This window comes from Cheilinus undulatus, linkage group 1 (genome assembly GCF_018320785.1).
Source record: "Cheilinus undulatus linkage group 1, ASM1832078v1, whole genome shotgun sequence".
Classification (NCBI taxonomy): domain Eukaryota; kingdom Metazoa; phylum Chordata; class Actinopteri; order Labriformes; family Labridae; genus Cheilinus; species Cheilinus undulatus.
Genome location: NC_054865.1, coordinates 50,105,039 through 50,128,273, shown reverse-complemented (window position 1 = coordinate 50,128,273; position 23,235 = coordinate 50,105,039). Strand labels below are relative to the sequence as shown.

The 23,235-nt window shown below is 41.4% G+C and overlaps 1 protein-coding gene and 1 long non-coding RNA gene across 2 annotated transcripts in view; one reads left to right on the top strand and one right to left on the bottom strand.

Moving 5' to 3' along the window:
• The window catches only part of otog (otogelin), a 72,328-nt gene that overhangs the window by 19,854 nt on the left and 29,239 nt on the right, over positions 1 to 23,235 (bottom strand). Inside the window, exons 21-39 of the mRNA XM_041780397.1 lie at positions 15,890 to 15,997; positions 15,148 to 15,286; positions 14,580 to 14,714; positions 14,251 to 14,397; positions 13,795 to 13,914; positions 13,201 to 13,317; positions 12,431 to 12,587; positions 12,274 to 12,300; positions 10,732 to 10,908; positions 8,340 to 8,618; positions 6,850 to 6,967; positions 6,551 to 6,630; positions 3,811 to 6,437; positions 2,919 to 3,096; positions 2,639 to 2,790; positions 2,457 to 2,546; positions 2,175 to 2,361; positions 1,257 to 1,477; positions 1,008 to 1,146 (exon numbers count right to left, since the gene is read on the bottom strand). Of these exons, the coding sequence (XP_041636331.1) occupies positions 1,008 to 1,146; positions 1,257 to 1,477; positions 2,175 to 2,361; positions 2,457 to 2,546; positions 2,639 to 2,790; positions 2,919 to 3,096; positions 3,811 to 6,437; positions 6,551 to 6,630; positions 6,850 to 6,967; positions 8,340 to 8,618; positions 10,732 to 10,908; positions 12,274 to 12,300; positions 12,431 to 12,587; positions 13,201 to 13,317; positions 13,795 to 13,914; positions 14,251 to 14,397; positions 14,580 to 14,714; positions 15,148 to 15,286; positions 15,890 to 15,997 (5,198 nt within the window). The remainder of the gene's footprint in view (positions 1 to 1,007; positions 1,147 to 1,256; positions 1,478 to 2,174; positions 2,362 to 2,456; positions 2,547 to 2,638; positions 2,791 to 2,918; positions 3,097 to 3,810; positions 6,438 to 6,550; positions 6,631 to 6,849; positions 6,968 to 8,339; positions 8,619 to 10,731; positions 10,909 to 12,273; positions 12,301 to 12,430; positions 12,588 to 13,200; positions 13,318 to 13,794; positions 13,915 to 14,250; positions 14,398 to 14,579; positions 14,715 to 15,147; positions 15,287 to 15,889; positions 15,998 to 23,235) is intronic.
• On the top strand, positions 20,193 to 22,451 carry LOC121513164. Its single transcript, XR_005992178.1, has 2 exons — positions 20,193 to 20,328; positions 22,012 to 22,451. It is a non-coding gene; the product is annotated as an uncharacterized LOC121513164 (long non-coding RNA).

Below are 23,235 nucleotides of genomic sequence, written 5' to 3'. Positions count from 1 at the left end.
ATCTAATATTATTTAATGTTTCAATGAATTATGGTCCTGTGGATTTAAAATAAGCATCAGAAAAAAACTGTTAGCTGCAAGGAACATCTGGCATCATCGTTGCATCTCTATGTAAATGCTGTCGCCTTCATGTTAATATTTTCTTAAAATCAAATTAGTGTGCATTCCTCTCTAAATGCTTTTACTATTCTATCTTTCTGTCCATCACTTTTCCGTTCTCTTGTTAAGCACTTTGAGCTGCAACTGAATTTGTCTGAATGGTGCTATATAAATAAAGCTTGATTGATTGACTTTAATAGCTTGACTTGAACATTGTGTCGGTTGATGGCCTAAATTGGTTAATGTGCTATTTGTCAAATAGATCTTTTATTGACCCACTGTGTCAAGTGATTTTTAAATTGGATCAACAGATTCCTTTCGTTTGTAAAATCCAGTTTTTAATCATCTGAGGCTTCTATCCAAGCCTAAATCATTTCATCTTTTAAAGACTTTAGGTGTTTGGACGACTGCAGAGCGCTTCATATCAGATAAAATCAGGCTGCTTTCATCTTTAAAAAAATGAACATATTACCCCCATCCTCACCTCCCTGCATTGGCTCCCCATTCAATTTAGAACTCATGTTGAAATGTTATTGTTTGTTTATTTTCTTGGATTAGCACCTTTGTACATTTGTGATCTTTTAGAAGTTTACATCCAATCCAGATCTTTGAAATCTGCTGATTAAATCCGTCTTGTTGTCCTAAAGACCAGTTCAGAAACTTGAGGTGATAAAGACTGTTTCCTGTGGTGGCCCCTAAATTGTGGAATGAGCTACCTGTGGAAATCAGAATATCCCCACCTTACCTACTTTTTAAATCTACCTATTGTGTATGGACTCATACTTGTGTCTCTAAGATTTTTTTCAATTGCCCACCACTTCGTGATTTACATTAACCCACCCCCTTCGGTCTGACAGTGACATTTTTGAATGTTTAAAAGGTATATTAAAGGTTTTCAGAAATCTTACGGCAGTAGTCCGGACTCCTCCACTCGATGCAGATGTTAAATTTGTGACATGAGGCAACATAAGCAGCCAGCGCCACACACTGGTTGTTGACGTACTCTGCATCCCGTATCCAAACCTCACAGAACGTGCTCGGTGGAACCTGGAAATAAAAAACACAATAAAGTTAGTCTTACCTTTTTCTCCATCATTAAATGCTTCATTAGTCTTCATCTGAACACATCTTCAGACCCAACAGTCTGTTTAACATACAAAGGCGTGGCAGGGGGAGAAGGCGTTGTTCTGCAGCATGCTGAGGCAGCTGGAGCAGTCGCTGGTGGAGCAGTTGAGTTCTCGGCGCCGGCTGTGACTGATGTAGCTGGTGGTGTTGGGAACCTGCCAGCTGTCAATGAAAAGAGCTGGATCCTCGTTCGCACCCACTGTGGTGCCGTTAGCTAAAGTCAGGTCATTGGTAGGGTCTCCATCACAGAAACCTGAGGAGATAATGAAGGTATTTCACATAAGCATCAGATAAATAGTTCATAATAATTTAAACAAATTAATAGTCCTATGTAACGGCTAAATATTGTTTTTTTTTTAAGTATGAAAATCCTGGTTACTATCATCATCATCATATAAACCTGGAGACAGCACAATATTTAAGTCATGTCCCATTTATGAAGGTCACTGTCCTCTAAACAGAGAGCTCCAATACGATAGGCTTTATTGTCCCCTTAAGGAACTTTCTCTTGGATTCTAAGTGCTGCACACATTAAGCTGTCAGATAATAACATATAAGTTATAAATCAGTACATTAGCAAAAGAAATCTACATGTGCACAGTGTTGCACATATCAATAAAAGATCCAACCACATAACCTGCACACATCGTACATACCCATACTGCACAAGACTATCATAGTAAAGAAAAATGAATAAACACAGAGACTTCTAAAACTTTTTTCTATGATCTTATGCTTAGATATGACATAGGTTTACTTTAGCAGGAGAAGGGGTTTAACCCCTGAATATATATTTAAATGCATAATCTCTTATCTTTTTAATATCGTAGTATAATACCATTACCATGAAGGCAAAACAAATCCTGTGATATGATATGTAGGCCATATCGTCCAGGCCTTTTATGGATATAATGATGTATGGACTAATGTTGGTGTTCAGTAGCTCTTACCACAGAGACCCATGGTAGGAAGCTTGTTGCTGGAGCCGTCAGTGTCGATCACCATCATACCGGTGCTGTGGTACCACTGCAGCTTGAGACCAGCTGGGCTCCTGATCAGGTACATGTTGCCTGTGTCATATATCTCAAAGCCAAACTTCTTGAATCGAGGCTTGGCATAACGTGCGTTGACATAGAGCTGAGAGGAAACAAAGGATGCATATTTTCAGAGGGATTTTATCATTTTAAGCATAATTCTGCTCATGAAACAAAACTGGACATGATTTTTTTCACCCGTCTCTGCAGCCTGTTGATGATAATGTGGTTGGAGTTGTGGGTAATGTTGAGCGCCACAAGGCAAAGGTTGGTGAAATTCCAGAGGAGCTTAAGAGGGGAAGAATATCAGATCACAATTAATTGAAATAAGTTAAAACACTGATTTGCATTGAAACAAGGTAACTGTCATATTGACTCACAGGTGATTCAGAGTCAGCAGGACACTCCTGAACCTGGATGCTAACGGTCTCATTGGGTAGCTGGGTCACCACGTATGATGCAGCTTTGTAGATGGCAACATTGTTCCCATCAAACGTGATCACATTCAGATCTGGAAACATGGAGCACCGACCTGAAACAAAAAAAAAACACAGATAATGATATGGCAAGATCCATCTGAGGGACACACCACTGGTGTGATGGGAAGATTCTTCCCACAGGAGGTTAGCTTCCCTATAATTTGAAAAATAGTTTCCTTACAAGGACAGTCCCACTTCGGACAGCACTTGTCTCCATTGACCAGTATGGCGAAGCCGAGCAGGCCGCAGTTTGGAGGTTCAGAGGTGAAGGGGCAGCTCTGAGATTTGTTGAACAGGACGAGCTGGTTGTTGACACAGATGTACTTTGTGCATTCATCCACAATTTCAGCATATGGGGGCTGGAAAAAAAACAAATTAAAGCTTAAAACCCAGAGTCACAAAGCAAAACAGCATAGAAATATAAGTAGACGGGAAGGTGTGTCGTAGGGACTAACTCAAAAACATAATGAGAACTGAGATTTTTGGAAGCAAGTGGGTCACATATCTGTTTAAAATGTCACAAAATCGTATGTAGGTCACCTTTTTTGTCTGTGAAAAAGTTTGCCTTATTTCTTATTTTCTGTACATTTAACACACTGAAATGAATGAATGAATAAAGCTTTATGGGAGAGTGGCAAAGAGAAAACCACTGTTGAAAAAACACTAAACTGAAAAAAAAAAAAAAAACATATGAGACAATGACCCAAAACATACAGCTATAGCTACACAGAAATAGTTTAAAGAAAAAAAGGTGAATGTTCTGGAGTGGCCGAGTCAAAGCCCAGACCTCAATCCAATAGAGAATCTGTGGCTGGACTTCAAAACCTGACAGTGCTTGCTCAGTTTTGCAAGGAAGAATGGAGTAAAATTGCAGTGTCCAACTGTGTGAGCCTGATTGAGACCTATCCACAAAGACTCAGTGTTGTTAAAAAAAATGAACTTCTTGGTTTGAAAAAGAAGACCACCATCAACCATGGAACATCAAACACTGATCTTTCCAACAAGTATCACCTTTCTTTTTTAGTCTGGTTCTTAGTTTGAACTTTTGCATATTGTCTTGACCATTTACTTACTGTACACATTCTTGTAGGTGCTACAGCCATAGGCGTTGTCCCCTCTGTGGTGCGTCTGGTTGTCTCTGTTGGTAAATGAGGTGATGTCGGTGCAGAAGGTGTTGTTGCACCTGGAGTGGTGTGATCCACTCTTTCCTGCTCAGTGGTTTTTTCTGAAGTGATTGCTGGGATTGAAATTGTAGAGGAAGCAGGAACATGAGGCCTCTGGGTAGAGATCGGGGTTTCAGATGGAGGCGTCACATCTTTGGAAGTGGATGATGACATGTCTGTTTCTTTTACAGTCATGGTTTTTTCAGATGTGGATGACTCTGTGGTGGTCACTGTTGGGGCAGGTGTAGTGAGTGTGGCAGGTTTTTGAGTAGTGGTTATGGCTAAAGTTGTGTCAGCCTGTTCTGATGTGCTCAAAGTCATGACAGACTCAGCAGATGTCTCAGAAGGCACTCCTGATGTGGTTGTCGCGCCAGGCCTTGGTGGGCCAAGAGTGGTTGATCTAGTAGTTTCTGTTATGGGTCTAGTGGTTACGGTAACCCTTGTAGTGATTGGCCTGATTGTTGACCTCTGAGTTGTCGTGACTCTTGTGGTAACTCTCGCTGTCGCAGGAACTCTTGGTGTTGTTCTGACAGTGGTGGTTCGAGTGCTGGTGGTAGTGGTAGCAGGAGTAGTTCTTGCAGTGGATACCAGACGGGTGGTGACTTTATCATGTGCAGTCGTCGGCCTCGGGGGTGGAGTTGAAGTAGCCGTGTGCAGTTGGGACCAAGATGGAGGTGGTTCGGAGGTAGATCTTGTTTGCACCTCCACTCTGCTGGTTGGTTGTTGAGTTGTCTCTGTAGTTGGTGGTACAATTTCAGGTCTAGTAGTAGTGGTAACAACTAGTGGGACTCCTGTAGAGACTGTGGTGAGAAGAGTCTCAGGAATACCAGGTAGGTGAGGAGGTGTGGCCAATGTATTGGTTGTGGTGACTACAATGTCTTGGATTTTAGGGGTTGTTGTGGCAGAAGATGATGTAGCGGAGATGGGAACAACTTTGGACGTCACAGGAAGGCGAGGCATTTCAGTAGTTGAGACAGAACTGACTACATGGCTGCCAGCCTCAGAGGTGGGTTCCTGTGTGGTCTTCATTGTAGGACTGTAGCTCGGGGTGGAGGAGGTCTCCCAATGGGGAGGGCGCCACTGTTCAGAGGTCTGTGTGGTAGAGCTTTCTGCTGTTGGTACAGGTGGTCCAGTAGTGGTTTGAGACACTGGTGGGATGGTTGGTTTGGTTGTGAGAGGAGGACTTGTTGTTTCTGGAACTTCTGGAGCAGTTGTGGTTTCCTCTGTTGTTGGTTTGGCAGACGACCAAGAAGTTCTCTCAGAATAGGTTGTGGTAGTGGGCACAGAGGTTGTCTCTGTGATCTCAACAGGCAGAGGTGCGAATGTCATTTTGGTAGTTCCAGCTATCTCAGGCACTGTGGATTCCAATGTGGTCACTTTCTTTGTCGTTGTTCTCCAGTCTGTGGCAGCTGAAGTAGGCACAGCTGTCGTTGATGCTGCATGGGTTGTGGTTGATGTTGGTAACTCAGGACTACTTGTTGTAGAAGTTGTAGGTTCAGTTGTCTGACGAACCTTCTCGATAGTCACCGGTGGAGATGTTGCCTCTGGACTTGTGAATGCTGTTGGTGTACTTGTAGAGGATAGTGCAACTGGTTTGACTGATTCTGTGGTTTTAGCTGACATGACTGTTGGTGATGGCACAGTTCCTGTTTCTACTGGTGTTGGCGTATAGAGTGGGGAAGAGATTGTAGAGGCTGTACTTGTTGGAATGGGTGTAGTCTCTGTTGTAGGAGGAGGTTGTTCCACAGTTACAGGCTTTGTACTGATGTCTTTATGTGCAGTAGTAGTGGCACTAGGTATTGTAGTCCTTGCTGCAACTGTAGATATATCTGGGCTTGGACTTGTAGTGGTTACAATAAGAATACCTGCTTCTGATGAAGCTGTAGCCTCTGCTGTCTCTTTGGTTGAGTGAAGATCAACAGATGAAGTGGTGGTTGGCACTGGTATGGAGCTTGTGGTTGTTTCTGCAGCTGCATCTGCATCTGGCTGCATAGTGGTGGAGGTTGTAGTGTAAAAGGATGGCAGCAAGTCTGTGGGTTTGGTGGAGGAGGTGATCCAGAGCAGGGCTGTGATGGCAAAAGGAGCACTGCTTGTTCTAGGTGTACTGGGGCCCAAGGGATTGCTTGTAGAACTCACAGCTCCAGTCATCTTTAACGCTTCACCTGTTCCAGTGGTAGACAATGCTTCAGTCATTTTTACAGTAGAGAGTGGCTCCACCACCTCTGGTCTCACAGCAGGGGGTTCTGTTTGAAGGGTTGGAGGTCCCGCTGGAGCTGTAGAGGGGGCAACAGTGGCTGGATGTTCAGCAGGGGCAGATGGTGACTTAGATGATGTCTGGGTGCTAACTGCAGAGGTAGTGGTGCTTAGTTTAGTGGTAGAAGTGTGTAGGGGGTTGGAAGATGCTGCCGTGGTGGTTTTGGTCTCCAGGGGGGTGGTGGAGGCAGAGGTGCTTGTGGTTGTTACTGATGCTGAAGCTGAAGAGGTTGAATGTGTGGTGGATGGTGGCACAGGCTGCACAGCAACTGGGACTTTGATGCCTAAACCCAAACAAAAAATATGTGTGAGAAGAGCTTTGATGACACATGTCAAAGTAATCTGTCAAGGAAAATTAGCAGCTATGGACACAGGTCCTAAATCAGGAGACACTCACAGTCTTCAACATAGACACAACGGCGGGTGATCTCATCCAGAACCATGTGAGGGGGGCAGACAGGAAGGCAGCCCTCCACTCTGTAAATAACAGTGATATACAAAAACCCAACAGTAAACTTTAGATTCAGAAAATCAGTTAAACTATAAAGGTCAGGGGCGAAAGCATGCAGCAATCACTGGTCAAAATCAGAAAGTTTCAGCAGACTGAGGCTGTGGTCAAAGACAATGCTGCATCATATTAAAACTAGTCTGTAAACATTTTAGAGCTATATGAATGTTATTGGTCAAATGTCTCACTCTGGGATGCTGACACATGCTTCAGCTGATGGGTCACTGCAGGTCTTGAAGCAGGGAATGACACAGGAATCGTACCTCCACTGACAACGAGGGGCAGGCTGAGAATCTGGGCTAGGACCTGACAGAGATCAAACAACACTTAACTCTTTTACTTCAAGAATAATTGTCAATAAAATCTACCTTATCAATAAGTAGACAAGTTAATGCCATTATAAAAGGAATATGCTGATAGCCTTAAAGGGTTATCTTTAAAAATATTTCTAGAAATTGGTATAGTTCTCAGGATTTAACAAAAAGTCATTGGGCGGAGTTCTTGAAAAAAGTACGGCTTAAATCTTATATTTGCAGGTTAGAGGACTTCAGTCTTGATAATTTACAACACTAATCTTGCAAATTAACAGCTTTATTTTTGTGCATTTTCAACTGTATCTCATTAATTTATTACTTTAATTTCACCAGTATGACCCAATTCAATTTCCTCCCTGCCGCTCACATCGAAATGGACGAGGAACAATGAAAGAGGTGGATGACAAGCTATCAGGAGTGTTGGATGGGAATATTACTTTGATTTGCTTTTACAGTCTTCGCTCGGACAGCTTTGTCCCTAATTTACACTTAACCAGGCCAAGGCGTGTAGTTTGGGTTCTGCTGCTAATTCTGTGAGCTCAAGAGGCACTTAATCTTTGAGTAAGACTTAATGCCTACCTAATATTTCATACAGTAGCTTGAACTTTTGGTATAATTGCTTTGAAGATCAAGAGATGATCTATATGTTCATTTTTAAAAATTCTGATCTCCTTAAAAGGACCTTACGGGTTTCACATATCAGTCATGTCATGAATGTAGGAAGACCCTTAATGTCATTCTGATGTGCAGCGATCACTCCTGTCAGAGGTCACATGATCTACTGCGGCCTTCTCAACCTTTTCCATGAACTAAAACAGATTCTCATGTACAGATGAAGACAAAATTATCAGCCCCCCATATTACTTGATATGTGTTAAAAGCTGTGTTAAAAAGTCATTGCTTTGTTTAACAACACTTGGGAGACACTTAAAAAGGAAAACAAATGTTTACATGGGGCTAATAATTTTGTACTCATCTGTATTTTAGCATCTGTACTTTTCTCTTTAGGTGAAGCATGCAGGCACTAAGTTAGACCCAAACAAGGTGTGCTGATCATCAAGTTAAACCAGAGAGAAACTCCCAGAATCCTCAGAGATGTTTGGATGAAACAAAAGAAGTAAACCCATAATAAATACCAGTTCAAATGGACTACATATTTCTGTATATCTGAGACAAAGAACAGCAGTTGCCAATATATAAGGATTTTAATTTAAAAAATGTTGTCTTATTTTGTTGCAAAGATTTATACGATCTGGGTACTGTCTTCATAAAAACAATTCTTTGCCCATTACAGTTTTATTGAATCCCCAAGCTCATAATATTCAGTTTTGTGTTCACTGACTGGTCATTTCAGTGCTGCTGACCTGTGAGCTTGAACAGCGTGGCCTTACGGAAGCTGTCTGTGTGTCTGTGTTTGAGCAGGTGGAGGCGGGGCAGCATGGCGTACAGGAAGAAGCCAGGCTTTGCATGGGACTCCAGCGAGTCATAGCCTAGGACCCAGGTGTTCCTGTGGAGGACGAAAGTGGCTCCGTCCCAGAATGCCTCGCTGTCTTCCCACTTGCTCAGCCTCACCTGGCCGCTGGGGCTCACATACAGGAAATAGTTTGGTCTGTCGGCTGCCTCGAAGGAAACCCGCGATGTGTCTGTGGAGAAAAAATCAAAATAACCAATCACAACAACAAAAATCAGATGAAGGATGGAGTCAAAGAGGGTGATGCTGATGTCTGAGAAACAAAGAGAGGAAATACAAGGCTGATGGATGAAGCTGATGGATTGAAAGGGATATGGCTACAGACCATACATCTCTGATGGCCACTCTCACAGACCGTTCATCTGAGACACTGTCAAGTTCAGAATGGAAATACACGCTAAAACTTTTGAAATAAAAATGGATTAAATTTCCATTTAGGATTAGGGTAAGAGTTAAGGTAAGGTTAGGATATCAAAAGTTGACAGTCAAAAACCTGATTACAAAACATTTAATAAAGCCGATTGGACAGTTTGCTTTTGCCTTCCATGAAAACACTCTAACACAGCTAACATGGCTAAGGCTAAAGCACCATTTTTTTTGTAAATAAGTGCTGTTGATCACCCTTTAAATCTGTCAGTGGGTTTTACAAATTTTAAACCAATAAAAAGCATCAAAAAGACACACCATCCAATGTTGAAACTATTTGGAAAAACACAGGGTTTATTCCCTCAAAAGAGGTAATTTTGGAGATACGAGGATTTGGTCTGACGGCAGCAATAGGAAGCCTGTACACCTTTAACAGTTAAGCAAATCTCATAAACTCATATTCCATTTACATAGCTAACATAGCTAAAGCTAAAAAAAAGCTACATTAGCTTATGTAATGTTTGCTTAAGCTATGTCAGCCATGTTAGCTATGTAGCTACCTTAACCAGGTAGCTAATTTAGCTACGTTTGTTAGAGCTCATGTTGCCCATATCGCATGCGCATGTGGCTGCATTTGTTTATGTATTAACGTTAACTACTTAGCTAGTGTAGCTATGTGGGCTTTAGCTGAAACTAAGAGTTCATGTAACTACTTCTAAAAAGGGTCCAGACATAATTCAATCCCGGATTAGATCTCTGACCTTTTCCTCTGTTTCATATATAAAATGTTTCTTAGTCTGTAATATTTGCAATGTGGCTTTTTCATGAATATAACTACCAGACTTTGTTAATGAATAAGTCAAATTAAAAAATTACATCATTTCTGTTTTGAAAGGGCCAGCATCTCAGATGAATGTTCTGTGAGAGTGGCCGTTAGAGATGTATGGTCTGCATCCAGACCGTCTTTGATGGATTGGCTAGATTCAATGTCTGTGACCAAGAGGATTCATCTTGCAAAAGTTCAAGCAATATGTTTTTCCCCATTCAAAGAATGAGGGGACTGGCCAGCATCATTTTAGAAGATTGAGGCAGTAGCTATGAGCGTAGCTTAGTTCCACTGTAAGTCTGGAAACAATAGCAGCCTATGAAGTGATTAGTGTGGATGCAGCCATAGCACCAGTTTGATCTGAACTGGACAGCCTTTCTTTATTAAAAGAAGATCAAAGGACCACACTAAAAACTTTTTCGGGTGGAAAAAATGTTTTTGCTGTTTCCTCGCCTACATTAGCAAGAGTCAAATTTACCAACTGGCTCCACTGACAGTGAAGAATTACAACAGCTGCCTGTCAACTCAAATTATGTCGTTTAAGGTGACAGAATATTCATTTAATCACCCTCAAAAGATTTTGTTTAAAGATTCTGCCCTTCCTAAACACCGTCAGCTGCCCAGAAATATATCCCATGCAATGAATGAATGAAGCAGTCTTTCTAGCCTGTCAGGGTACAGCAGACCATTAATAATTCATGCTGTAGTAATTATAGAGGAACTTTGGCAGCCTCCTCCAGTAACTCAGAAAGCACAGAAAATTATACTAATCGTTTTCAATTCTTCTTCAAAAGTGTCCCACTCATTGTGGTGTTGCAGCTCTCATGCGACAGGAACTTGTTCCCCTCTTGGCTTTCTGACCAGCTTACAGCTCGGGTTCCTTATTAGCATTTAGCAATCTGATCTCTGAACCTTTGGTCCATCTCCTCCATCAGTGTTTTCACAGAGGAGCTTAAATCATCCCAGACACTGTCGAACGAAGAGGAAATTGCGATAGAGGAAGAAGCCGACTGGCTGGCTGTGAATCAGGACAATGCACTGATATTATCAACATCTATCTGCTCAATCTGCATCCTGAAGAAGAATAACTCACCATGGGGTCGGGCTCTGCTGAGACCAGGCGTCATCATGAACTGTGACAGGACTCTGGAGGCTGTGATGTCGCTGAGGTTTCCTCGCTGAAGGAAAATCAAACCACTGGACCTGCTGGCTGCTAACCATGCCGTCCGATCTCTGAAGGTGATCAGCCTGAAGGGACCTTTACCCAAAACTGCACACAGGACCACAAGTTAGTGTAGTATTCATATAATGCAAATAAATGAACAAATCCTGCCTAATCCACAAGGAAGAATTTCTGAATGTTCACACACCTTAGAATATGGATGTTTTATCCTTTAATCAATTTTTCAATATAGTTTGAAGAAAAGAAAACACTCTTCATTGTCAAAGTGAAAACAGATTTCTACAAAGTGATGTCAATTAAATTAAAAAAAAAAAGTGACTACATATTACATATTCACCCCCTTCAAGTCAGTATTTAGTAGAGTCACCTTTGGCTGCAATTTCACTTTATTCTTCTGTGCAAAAATGCTAAAGCTCTGTCAGGTTGCACGGGGATCAGATGTGAATAGCCCTTTTCAAGTCCAACCACAAATTCTCTATTGATCGAGGTGTGGGTTTTGACTTGGCCATTCCAGTACATTCACCTTGTCGTCTTTAAAACATTTCTGTGTAGATTTCACTGAATGTTTCGGGTCATTGACCTGCTGGAAAACAAATCTTCTCCCCTGCCATAGCTTGCTCGACGACTGAATAGGATTGTCCTCCAGGATTTTCCTACAATTTACCACATTAATTTTGGCCTCCACCTTTACAAGCCTTCTATGGCAGGCAGCTGAGAAGCATCCCCGCGACATGATGCCGCCACCACTGTGCTTTATAGCTGGGATGGCCAGTAAGAAACATTTTTGTCTATTTCATTTGACCATGGAGTCTCCCACATGCCTTTTGGTTGAGATTTGTGAAAGATACGACTTTTCTTTAACAGTGGCTTTGTCTTTGCCATTCTCCCATAAAGCTTTGACTGGTGAAGAGGACAGCCTGATCTAGGCATAATCCTTCCATTTCTTGATGATGGATTTAACTGAACTCCAAGGGATGTTATCCATCCCCTGACTTGAACTTCTCAAAAACCTTTTCTCTGAGTTGCTTGGAGTGTTCTTTGTCTTCATGGTGTAATGGTAGGCAGGAATACTGCTCAACTAGGGACTGGATCTTCCAGACACAGGTGTCTTTATACTAGAATCACTTGAGACACATTTACTGCAGTCAGGGGATCCCCATTTCACTAACTGTGAGACTACTAGCACCAATTGACTAGCCCTCTGTTGAATTAGGTCAGACACTTTAAAGGGGGTGATTTTTATACTGCAACTTATTTTACCTTTAATAGTTTCATTTACGTGACATAACTTTGTAGAAATCTGTTTTCACTTTGACATTAGAGAGGTTTTTTTTTTGGTCAAAAAAGCCAAATTACATTAATCATGACTGATTTATGAAATCTAATCTAAGTGAGTCTCTTTGTGTCTGCCATGTGATAAAAGTTTTCACATGAGTGGAGAGGTTGTCATACCTTTGTTGTAGTATTCACAATCATACGCTGCAGAGAGAAATTTAAACAGTCAGTTCCTGTTATAGTTATAGATTCACAATCATTAAAAATATGCACAATGGTTTGCTAGATGCTCTCTTGAAACAGAGATTGATGCACTCCCTATGTCTAGACTTACGGCACAGGGACGGGGAGCGCCAGTCCACAGGGATGCCCTGGTGGCAGCAGCGCTGAGCATACGCTGCTACACTGGTGCAGAAACACTCACAGTCTCCTCCACGACTGCAGGCACACGTGTCTGCCAGGCAGTTCATGTAGAACCAGGTAACATCCACCTGAACACGGAGATTAACTCTCGTTTATAACTGAAACAACCACCCAATTCTAGATTCACAATCCTTCCTAAAACGTGCTAGATTTAGAAAAAACTTTTGCAGAAAAGTAATGTACTGATCATGCCATCACTGTTAGTGTGACCTAAATTTTATGAAAAATTACTGATCTACTGGCATTTTCACAGGATGGTAAGAGTAAGAGAAGGGTTTGCGCAGGTGGCCGAGTGGTTAAGGTGCGCCCCATGTACGCAAACGGCCCAGGTTCGAATCTGGCCTAAGGCCCTTTACTGCGTGTCTCTCCCTCACTCTCGTCCCTGTTTCCGACTCTATCCACTATCCTTCTCTATCAAATAAAGGCACAAAAATGCCCAAAATAAACCTTGAAAAAAAAAGAGTAAGAGAAAATATCCAAAAATATCCACTGATTCAAGCTAATTGAAAGGCAACAATAACCTTAATGACAACTTGTCACAACCAGGGTATTATAATCATAATAATGAATATATCTTTATTTATAAAGCACTTTTCAAAACACACCTTACACAGAGCTTTACAGAACATAAAACATGCCCAGCAGATCAGAATAAAATCAGTGTGTTGTACGTTTACTCACCACCGGGTGGCAGGCCTGGAAAACTTCACTGAGCAGCACAGCACACTGACGCTTTGCAAACGGCTCTCTGAGAGGACTGAGGCTGCAGGGGTGTCTGATATCTGGACTGTTCACACACTAAACACACAAACGTACAGTGACATTTAAGGACAGTCTTTACTAGAGCTTAGACAGTGAGGTCTGAGAAAGCCTAGCACTCCAAAGACCCAAACAGCTGTTCAGATACACTGAGGCAGAAGATCATGTAGCCAGTAGGTGAAGCTCACATTGCAAAAAGTACCAAACACTGAGGCTTTCTGGGTGAGAAATGAAAAATCAACATAGCCTACAACTGAGCTTACAGTGTTTTTATGGCCCATTTTTACCTACAAGCTAAGTCTGAGGTGCTATATCACCAAGTTTCCAAGCATGTCCTGTATGAAGGGGCAACACTCGCTGAAATCCCTGGAGAGTAATGGCACTACTATCCCCAAGTACCTCATATAATCCAACTTCTAAAAATACAGAAATATCCCTTTAAAGTTCCGACCATACAGTCCCAATTTAAAAGCCTTCACAGTGGTGCATATGTTACATGTGATGTCTCTTACTCACCTCTGCTGCTGTCCAGCTGTTTCCAAACTCCTGTGGAGTCGGGGAGTCAATGTTGTCAGGTGTTCGCATCTCATTCACTGTCTTCATATCAAAGTTTCCACACAGCCCATTTAGCTTCCCCTGAACACATGAACAAACACCTCTCTTTAAAAAATAAATCATTTTTATGCATTTATAACCGAGTAATATCACAAACCAGCTTTGGTAGCACTGAGCACACAGCAGATGAGCTGAGCATCTTCACATTAGCGAATGAAGAACAAAACGAATGTCTAACTGTCCATTAGACGTCACAAAAACAGGCCACTAAACAATCAAATCTTCAATATAACAATCTCAAATCAAATCAGTTCATTTTGTTGTGTCTTATTTGCTTTCTTTTAAATACTCTTTTAAATATTCTTAAAATATTCTCACTCTGCTGGAGTAGACAGAATCCCCTCTTCAACGTCTTACCTGCCAGCGAGGTCCGACCTGAATGTGGATGGTTGTCTTTCTGTCCCAGAGGACGGTGACGTCGTCTTCTGGGAAATGAACCACTGTGTAGTAACCTGCAGGCCAGATGAACATCCTCTGCTTCCTGTCAATCACGCTGGATGGATTCTGCAAGTCATAATAGTTTAAATTTACTTGAATGTTACCCTAGAGTTGAATTAAACACTGTTAGTCGACAAATAAAGCTCAAAACGTGTTTAAGTAGAATTTATGTTTGTTTTATGACTATTAATGCATTATGCAACTATCTGCAACCATATAGAATAAAATATATCCAGGATGATTCTTACTGGCTTCCCTGTGTCATCATCAAATGCTATGAAAGATCTGCCGATGTTGATCAGCAGAGATTTCCTACAGATGACTCCACTGTCGAAGCAGTCAATGTTCTCGGCTGCTACACTGAGAATCACATCAGCACTGCTCTGTGGAAAAGGAAAAACACAATCAAAAAAACTGCCAAGGTGTTACTATTATGTCACAATTAAGACACAAAAATTCAAACAATTCGCAACAAATCATAAAAGTTTGCAAGTTGATCACTTTGAATCACACTTGAAATGTAGTTATTTTGCTTTTTTGAAACATTTTTTGGCACCTATGGCTGCAATCACATCACTGAGTCTGTGTGGATAGGTCTCAATCAGGCTTGCACATCTGGACACTGCAATTTTACTCCATTCTTCTTTGCAGAAACTGTTGTCTGCTGTTGATCCCAATACTTAAATAGAATCACTATCCATAAAGTCTCCATGCAACTTAAATTACATGCATAAAATGCACCACCGATTGGGCTACATATATTTTGGAAAACTACAGTGTTTGTCTCTCCCTCTTTGAATAAATATTTTTAAATACCTTGACCAGATAGACTTTGCATGCACCAACGTAGTCAAACAGCAGTCCATCAAATGTCCTGTAGTGGCGATCCCCGTATGCCATACACATGGATGGGCATGGATGAAACTCACACTGGAAGGTCCCATGCTGGCAAACACTACAAAGACAGCAAAGCTTCAGTGATTCAGCATCAACTTGTTCCCACTTAGTCCAAGGCTTTTTTTCTCATCTCTAATGGCCTCCTTTTGTGGAGGACTTCGCGTTTACAGCAGGCAGAAAAGTGGCCGGTGATTGTCAACGGCTGAATCGGCGCTCATTGAGCTATTAGGCTGTCATCTGCATCGTCTTATCTGGCTATGGCTCGAAGAAGAAATGGAGGGATGGGAGAATGACTGAGATCACCAGAAGAGTGTTTCCTTTCATCAGTCTCAAGCAGAGGGAATCAAAGAGTCACACAAGGCCTGGCTCTGTCTCTGAAGCCTCTTATTGTCATGTGATAACTGAGAATTATGGATATCAGATAGCCACTTTTGCTGCAAAGACTGTCTAAGGAGTCACCGATCTCAGACTGAATCTCACTCTGAAAAATTAGCGATGTTGTTTGAGATTTGTAGCAGAGGATTGGCGACGGTAACACAAATTGGTGCTGCATGTAGAAATGGACAAAGACCAGCTGAAGGAGGGAAGAAAAATGAGAACTTAAAGATTGCATGAACCCAATTTTACATATGCCTCAGTTTTCAAAAATGTATGAACTCACCATTGATGGCAGGGGGAGGAGACTCTGTCCCCTGGGTAGTACTCTTTTCCTTTCCATAGACAGGGACAGGAGGCAGGTTCAAAGCACTCATCTCCATGTTTCAGCAAGCTGAGGGGAAACAAATGTTAGGTAAATTATATTTTTTACTTTCTGTATTTACTGATAATAAAGATGGAGCTTTGATTAAGTGACTTGAGATAAACAGATTCAAATGCTGCCAAAAAAGATAAGTGCATGAATGTGTTGTCCTGGGCAAAATTAGTAGTTGCACCAATGTGTAGTCTTGGTTAAAATGGGTCCATGCACCAATGTATAGTCTTGTGTGAAATTAATAAATGCACCAGTTTTACCTAAGAAAAGAGTCTGGTGAGATGGTTCAATTAACTGAAACCTTTTCTTTAGTTATATTGTTAAATTTCCCAAAGAGTTTTCTTATGTGTAATTTGTTAAATGCACCAGTGTGTCATTTTGGGTGAAATGCTAAATTCCATCATTGTGCCGAATACAATTGGTAATTGCATCAATGTGTTATTTTGGATAAAATGGGTGCATGCATCAATGTGATGTCTTTAGCGACATTGGCAAATGCACTTTCTTGTAATGTCTATGGGAAAAAAAACAAGTAAATGCAGTCACCATCACATCTGTGCAAAAGTGAGACATTCTCTCACTTTTGCCTCTCATCTTTTGTCTCAGGTAAAATGTGTAAAGGCATCATTGTGTTGTCCTGGGTAAAATCAGTAAGTGCAACACTGAGTTGCACAATGGTTAAATGCACCACTGCTGTCTTGGATAAATGTGTTAATGCACCACTGCTGTCTTGGATAAATGTGTTAATGCACCACTGCTGTCTTGGCCAAAATGGGCAAATGCACCAATGTACTGTCTTTGTTAAAATGGGTAAATGGACTGGATAAATGGTAAATGGATTTGAGTTTGTTGAGTGCTTTTCTAGTCGCCAGACAACCAAAGCGCTGTTACACCACAGGTCACATCGACCCATTTGCACCTTTTCGCTCCACGTTCATACACTGCTATGGAAAATTGGCCATTAGTATTAGCTAATCCCATTACGCACCACCAGTGTAAAGTGGGCTTAAGTGTCTTGCCCAAGGACACATCGACATGGGACAGCAGGAGCTGGGGGTCAAACCCAAAACCTTCAAATGCAGGACAACCAACTCTACCCTCTGGGCCACAGTCGCCCCAATGTGTTGTCTTGGCCAAAATGGATAAGTGCTCCAATGTGTTTATTGGAAAACAAGACTAGTATAAACCTAGTATATAGCTGACCGCAACTATCTGGGATGCTTGTTGAAATGCCTGACTGAGATGTGTGCTCTGACAGAGAGATTATATCATGATTTTTAGTAGTTTATTATTTTTAGCCATACGTATAGTAAGTGGTTACTGAAATGTAAAAAGCTACATGTTGTCCTCTGTCTCTGTCTGTCTCCTTCTGTGTGTGGAGATGAACCCTGAGTAGCGTCATCCCCCCTCCCCTCCTGCTTTTCTTCTACCGCATCTGATTGGTTAAACACAAACGGGCAGACACACACATCGACTCAGCTGCAGTTAGAGAACGTAGGGGTAAATACGCTCTCTGTATTCTTTGATGATAGTGCGCACAGGGGAGACATCACTACAAGAAACAGGAAAAAAACTCCTCTGCACAAGACAAGCTGTGGGTGTGGCTCTCTGCTTTGGTTTTAACAAGAACAGCAGTCCAAGTCGGAGTAATCTGCAGCGGTCCTACAGCGACATCCAAGATAATAGCTAACGCCAGACAGTACCATACAAGCACACCGCCATGATTGGAAAGACATGCCGAAACAGAGGGAGTAGAGCAAGAACATTTTTTTCTGTCATGGAAAGCTTTCAGTGTTGCTCTCTGTGCTTGTTTGGATTCAGACAAGTTGTCTGGTTCAGATAAAAAAGCGTTGCTGCGGCTTAGTCCCAGCTAATGACAGGCCTGCTAGTGCAGTCATTAGCTGGGACACAAGAACTCATTAGCTGTATGCAACAGCTAACCCTTTCCCTGTAACTATCACATTGTCATGCCAAAGCTGGGTGGCAGAAGAGCGACAACATTGTTTTCTGTCGCAGGAAGCTTTGTGTTGCTCTCAGCGCTAGCTGTGATGAAGAAATGTGTTGGTCTGGCTAAGGCTGAGCTAACAGTCGGCTAGCAACCGTTGTATACAAGCACAACAAGAAACCCTTTCTCCTTTAACTATCACACACTCACGCTAAAGCGGTTTGGCAGAAGAGCAAAAACACGCTTTCTGTTACTGAAAGCTTTTAGTGTTGCTGTCCTCGCTAGTTTTCATAAAGAAATGTCCAGTTTAGACAAAATGCTGCTGTGACCAGTTTAGAGCTAATCGCTTCAGTGGCCAGGGTACACAAGCATTCACACAACAAGTTCCCTTTTACCCCTCAACTATCACATAGTCATGCCAAAGCAGGTTAGCAGAAGAGTGAAAACATCTTTACCAACAGGAAAAGCTCATATGGTTGTTTTATTCTTCGTCATACAGAAATGTGGCCCAGTTCTGGTTTAACAGAGGCAATGCTAAAGCTATATCTGAGTATTTAGGGCCGTGCAGGCAGCCATTAGAGGGCTTGAACACAAGGAAACCCCACCCATAGTGCAACTCTGTATGTATGGCTCTAGTTAACACAGTGGAGGCAGCCATCATCGACAGCATTCAGTAAAAGCAAAAGCAACTGTATTGTAAGGCTTATAAAGTAGGATCACTCACTCAGGCACTTTTTTACTCAGTCAGTATACGGACAGAGCCATATATAGGGCTGACCTCAGCGGTCAGCCAAAAATGGCTAAATATCCCAATCGGTTGTCTTGGATAAAATGGAAAAAATGGTATGGATGCATGATAATATCAGCATGATATCAGTATCGGCAGATATTAACCTATAAAGTTAGTAACTGATATCAGCAGATGTGAGACATTTCTGCTGATGTTTACAGTCAATGTATCAGCATTTAATGTTGGCCAATGGTGCAACTAATTTTGTGAAGTTTTAGCCAGGACCAACTGACCAACAACAGCTGAGGTTTTTTCTTTATTTATCCTAAAGTTTAAAGTGTGTCGTAAGGACTGAAGTTTTAGGTCTAAACTACATTTGGATATCATAATCAGCTAAAATTAATCTGTAAATATTGGTATAATGGCAAAAAACCCAAATCATGCAGCTTAAGCAAATGAACCAATGTGTTGTCTTGGTTATTATTAGTAAATGCTGTAATGTTATGTGTTGTTGATCTTACAAAGGGGTTTAGGGTTACAAATATGTCCAATTACAACAACCATGACTAAGATGTTTCTTGAACTTTGCTGATATTGAGATTGAAGACATTTGCCAATAACACTGATGCTGATAATCCAGAGGGAATTTAGTGAGATCTATCAGTCAGTCGTTATATCCTTATCCAATAAATCAGAGGGAACAATCCCAAATCCTCCTGCCAAGAAGGTTAAGTTCATGACAGCTGGATGGTAGAAAATCAACAAGTCCAGGTTTGGTAAAAGACTGGGGAAGGGTAAACCAAAGACCAGAGTAGCTTGCAAGTATCTGCCTTAATAAAGGTTTACTTTCCACTGAGAAACCACTGAGGCCCCGTCCACACAGAGATGAAAACGATATATTGCCGTTTTGTTTTGAAAAAGTTTTCCATAAAGATGTAATCATTTCAGGAAATATATGTGTAAGCACAGAACCGCTGAAAACACATATGTAGTGCATATGCCAAGCCTGTGTGTGGCGCTGTAATTCTGCCACAGACATTCGCCAAATGAGAGAAGAAGATCACAGAAAACTAACACAAACTTTCTTCTAGTTGCCCTTCTGGTTGTTCTCCGTGTTGGATTTAAAAACATATGGTGTATGCTCAGTAGCTTCTGCAGCACGAACACAACCCTGTATTCAGCCATTGTTGCTTTGGTCGGACCCGCGCAGGCTTTGTTAGAGAGCTATGCTGTGTGTGATGTAATCGTTTCAAGAAAGATGTGGATAGCCGTCAACACAGAGACAAAACGGTAGTCATTTACAGATTTATGCACTCTGGGACTTGTTTTCAAAAAGTATCATTTACAGTCACCCAAAACTCTGTTTCCGTGTGGATAAAATGCAGATTTGCTAAAAACCTTTTGCGTATACACCTGAATTCGTTTCCGTGTGGATGGGGCCTCAGACTTCTCTGGACATAAAACAACTAGCTTTGGAAACAAAAAGATTACAAAGACCTGTAAACCATTTACTAGAAATCTTCTGTTGAACAATTTGCTACGACATTAGGTATTGTTCAAGGACTGTGGACTCAAGTTATGGTGTAATCATCATTTAGAAACCCTGTATTTGTCTCCAACCCAGATACCAGGCGGTCATTTTGCCGAGAAATCGACAGAGGAAGAGCCAAGCAGGTAAACTTGTGAAGTGAAGTGATCCCAGTAAATGAAAGAGTTTCAGGGGTGGGCAACTGTGGATGAAAAGCGGTAACACTCGTTGGCTACATGAGAAAACCAGACAATTAGGATTCTCAGCAATAGAGAGAGAAACAGGCTTTGTCTGGATGACTCCATTTGCTCTCCTTTCTGCAAGACGAGGCTGATAAGTATCTTGTAATATCCAGAGCTGAGCTATATCCACTGGCAAGGCTGTAGACAATGAATTGACAAACTGAATGGTCCCAACACAAACCTCAGGTTCATCTGAGTAGAGTTACATCCTAGATAAAACCGTGTTAACAGCTTCCTTTATCTGTCCGCCAAGCTGTGGTATCAAATACTGTGATCAAAGAATCTAAATCATTCATTCTCCTGACCTACCTGAACATTATGAATAAATTTTCATAATCACAGCCCTCATTTGAATTTAATTCTACCAGAGAATAAAAAAATGACTGAGGAAGATATGGTTTCATAGAAGTAGAATAGACTAATAACAATAGACTTCATATTAAGAATGTTCTTGTGAGATGTTCTTGACCACTGGTGTGTTCAGGGACTCTCTGACACTAAAGTACAAAGTAAATGCTCTTCAAACATGCCCGTTTTCTACCCCCTGTTGGTGTCCACGTCCTCTGATTGGCAAGCAGCCTGTTTTTACAGTGCATGCCTGTATGAGCTGTAACCAAAACTAGACTCTGGTATGCTGCGTGGTCCGGGTCTGCACCTGAAGGTCCTGGTTCATACAAGTCCAGCTGGGGCTAATTGTCACAGAATGAGGAAGGAATGAATGGTCTACATTTTGATCATAAACAAAGTGTGCCATTGTGAATGAAACACAATAGATTCTTCTGTCAGCACCTCAGCTAATTATTTCCCATTAGAGATTTTAAAGTCCGGCTGCAGACGAATGCCTTACAGTAGACTGTGAGGTTTTTTCTGTTTCAATGATGATAATCTAAGAGCAGTAATAAAACGACACAGGGAACACTCTGCTGGTCCTCTGCTGCCTGACTTAGATAAGAAAATGAAAGTCAGCAGATTGAAGACGTGTCTGATGTGTAACAGACCAACAGCAGAAAGTGGAGGGACTAAAATGTCTTTCATTTTTGTCTTTGGCCTGTGTTCACCACCACCAGTGAAAGAAGATAGAGCAGTAAATTGTAATATTAACAGCAGTTTATAGGCCGCATCTTTGTAAATATATCCATGACATTATTTGCACCATTGTTTCTCGCTAAAGTTGGCTTTCCCATATTTTTATGTTCTTACAGATTTCCTTTTGTCCTGAAGAGTTACAAACAATAACCCTTCTCGTGTATGAATGATCTCAAACGCACATGCATTATCACAGTGGCAGAGAGAGCATTATATATACCACATCAAAACTCAGATAAACTACATGTAGCCAGCCAAATGACCCTAACAACAACAGTCGGCCAAATAATGGCAACAGTGAGCTTAGTCTGTCATTAAAGCTGTTCTAAATATAGTTTTACAAATTTTGTTTAGGAAAAAAGACCATGCTTCTTCCAAATCCCATTTCCGCTGCCTACTGTATACAAGCTCACCTCACCCATCCATCTGCCTCTGACTCTGCTTCACACCCCTCCCATCCAAAACCCCCTTTATTCTAACATCTCTCTTCTTTTATGCTAGAACCACTCGGGACTTCTTACTGAGAGCAACAAGGATATGTCCCCTCACCCAGAGTCGCTACCTCTCTGGTTCGCCATATCGACATCAGTAGACACTAGCAAGTAATCTGACCCCTCCATCCAGGTCTGAAGTTCTCTAACTTTCTGTAGCTGCACCGTCACCAGCTCAAGCCAGTGTATCGTCTGTCTTAGACCATCTCCACTGCCACCAACTCAAGCCTCTAATCTTCAGATCTCCTCAGCCGGACCAACTCAAGACAGCCCCATGTCACCTCTGCATCCACCTGCTCAGTTCCTCATATATATTTATCCCTTCATCCCATGACCGTTACCATCATCATTCTTCTCTCAATCTTTACCTTAATCCATTCATAACACGACCCTTTCCCTCATCCGTTAATCCCTCCATTTCTAAACCATTACAATTATCTCAATATCAAACTCATTTCTGACTGGTGTGGTCTTTGTGAATGAAACCACCGATATGTTAAAGAGGAATGTGCTACACTTGCATTGCTTACATGTGCATGCTGGGAAGTGTCTGTATGATTTGGTTTTTAAACACCTGACAGTAATACCACACACAACTTTGAAATTCAGGGAGGGTTTGACTCTATTAAAAATCTATACTGCCTAATCCAAGCAAAAAGTCCGTATGTTGAAAAAGGATGGTACTAAAAGAGTAACACAGCAGCACAGAAACTCAACATTATGGACCCAAAAAACAGAGAGTTCTGCTAATGTACCGGGGTAATTTTTACTCAAAATATGTGCAATATATGTTCATGGTATTTTCTTCTGGGCATTCTTCAAACACCGTCGCTGCTTTATTTTTTTTTCTATCTCATAATTAACATACTTTGTCTAAATCTGTTGTGTTTATCTTGTTGTTGCACACATGAAGGACTGAGGAACTAAAGTCCGTGGCTCTAAAACAACTTGACTATACGCCAAACTATGAGTGAACAATTCGTTCCTTATGACGTTTTACTCTGTGTCTGTTAACCACAGGATTAATTAGCCCTAAAACGATCATGTTCCAGAGAATTAAAGACTTGTACGATGACTGGCATTCTGGGAATTAAAGTTTGAGAGATAATCATCACAATAAAGGTCATCTTTCTTAAAATGGCATAGGGGAATCAATGAATCACAGCAGTGAGGTCAGCAGAGGAGACCCACAGATAAAATGACTACAGTGTCTTTGTTACTGTCCAACCTTTTC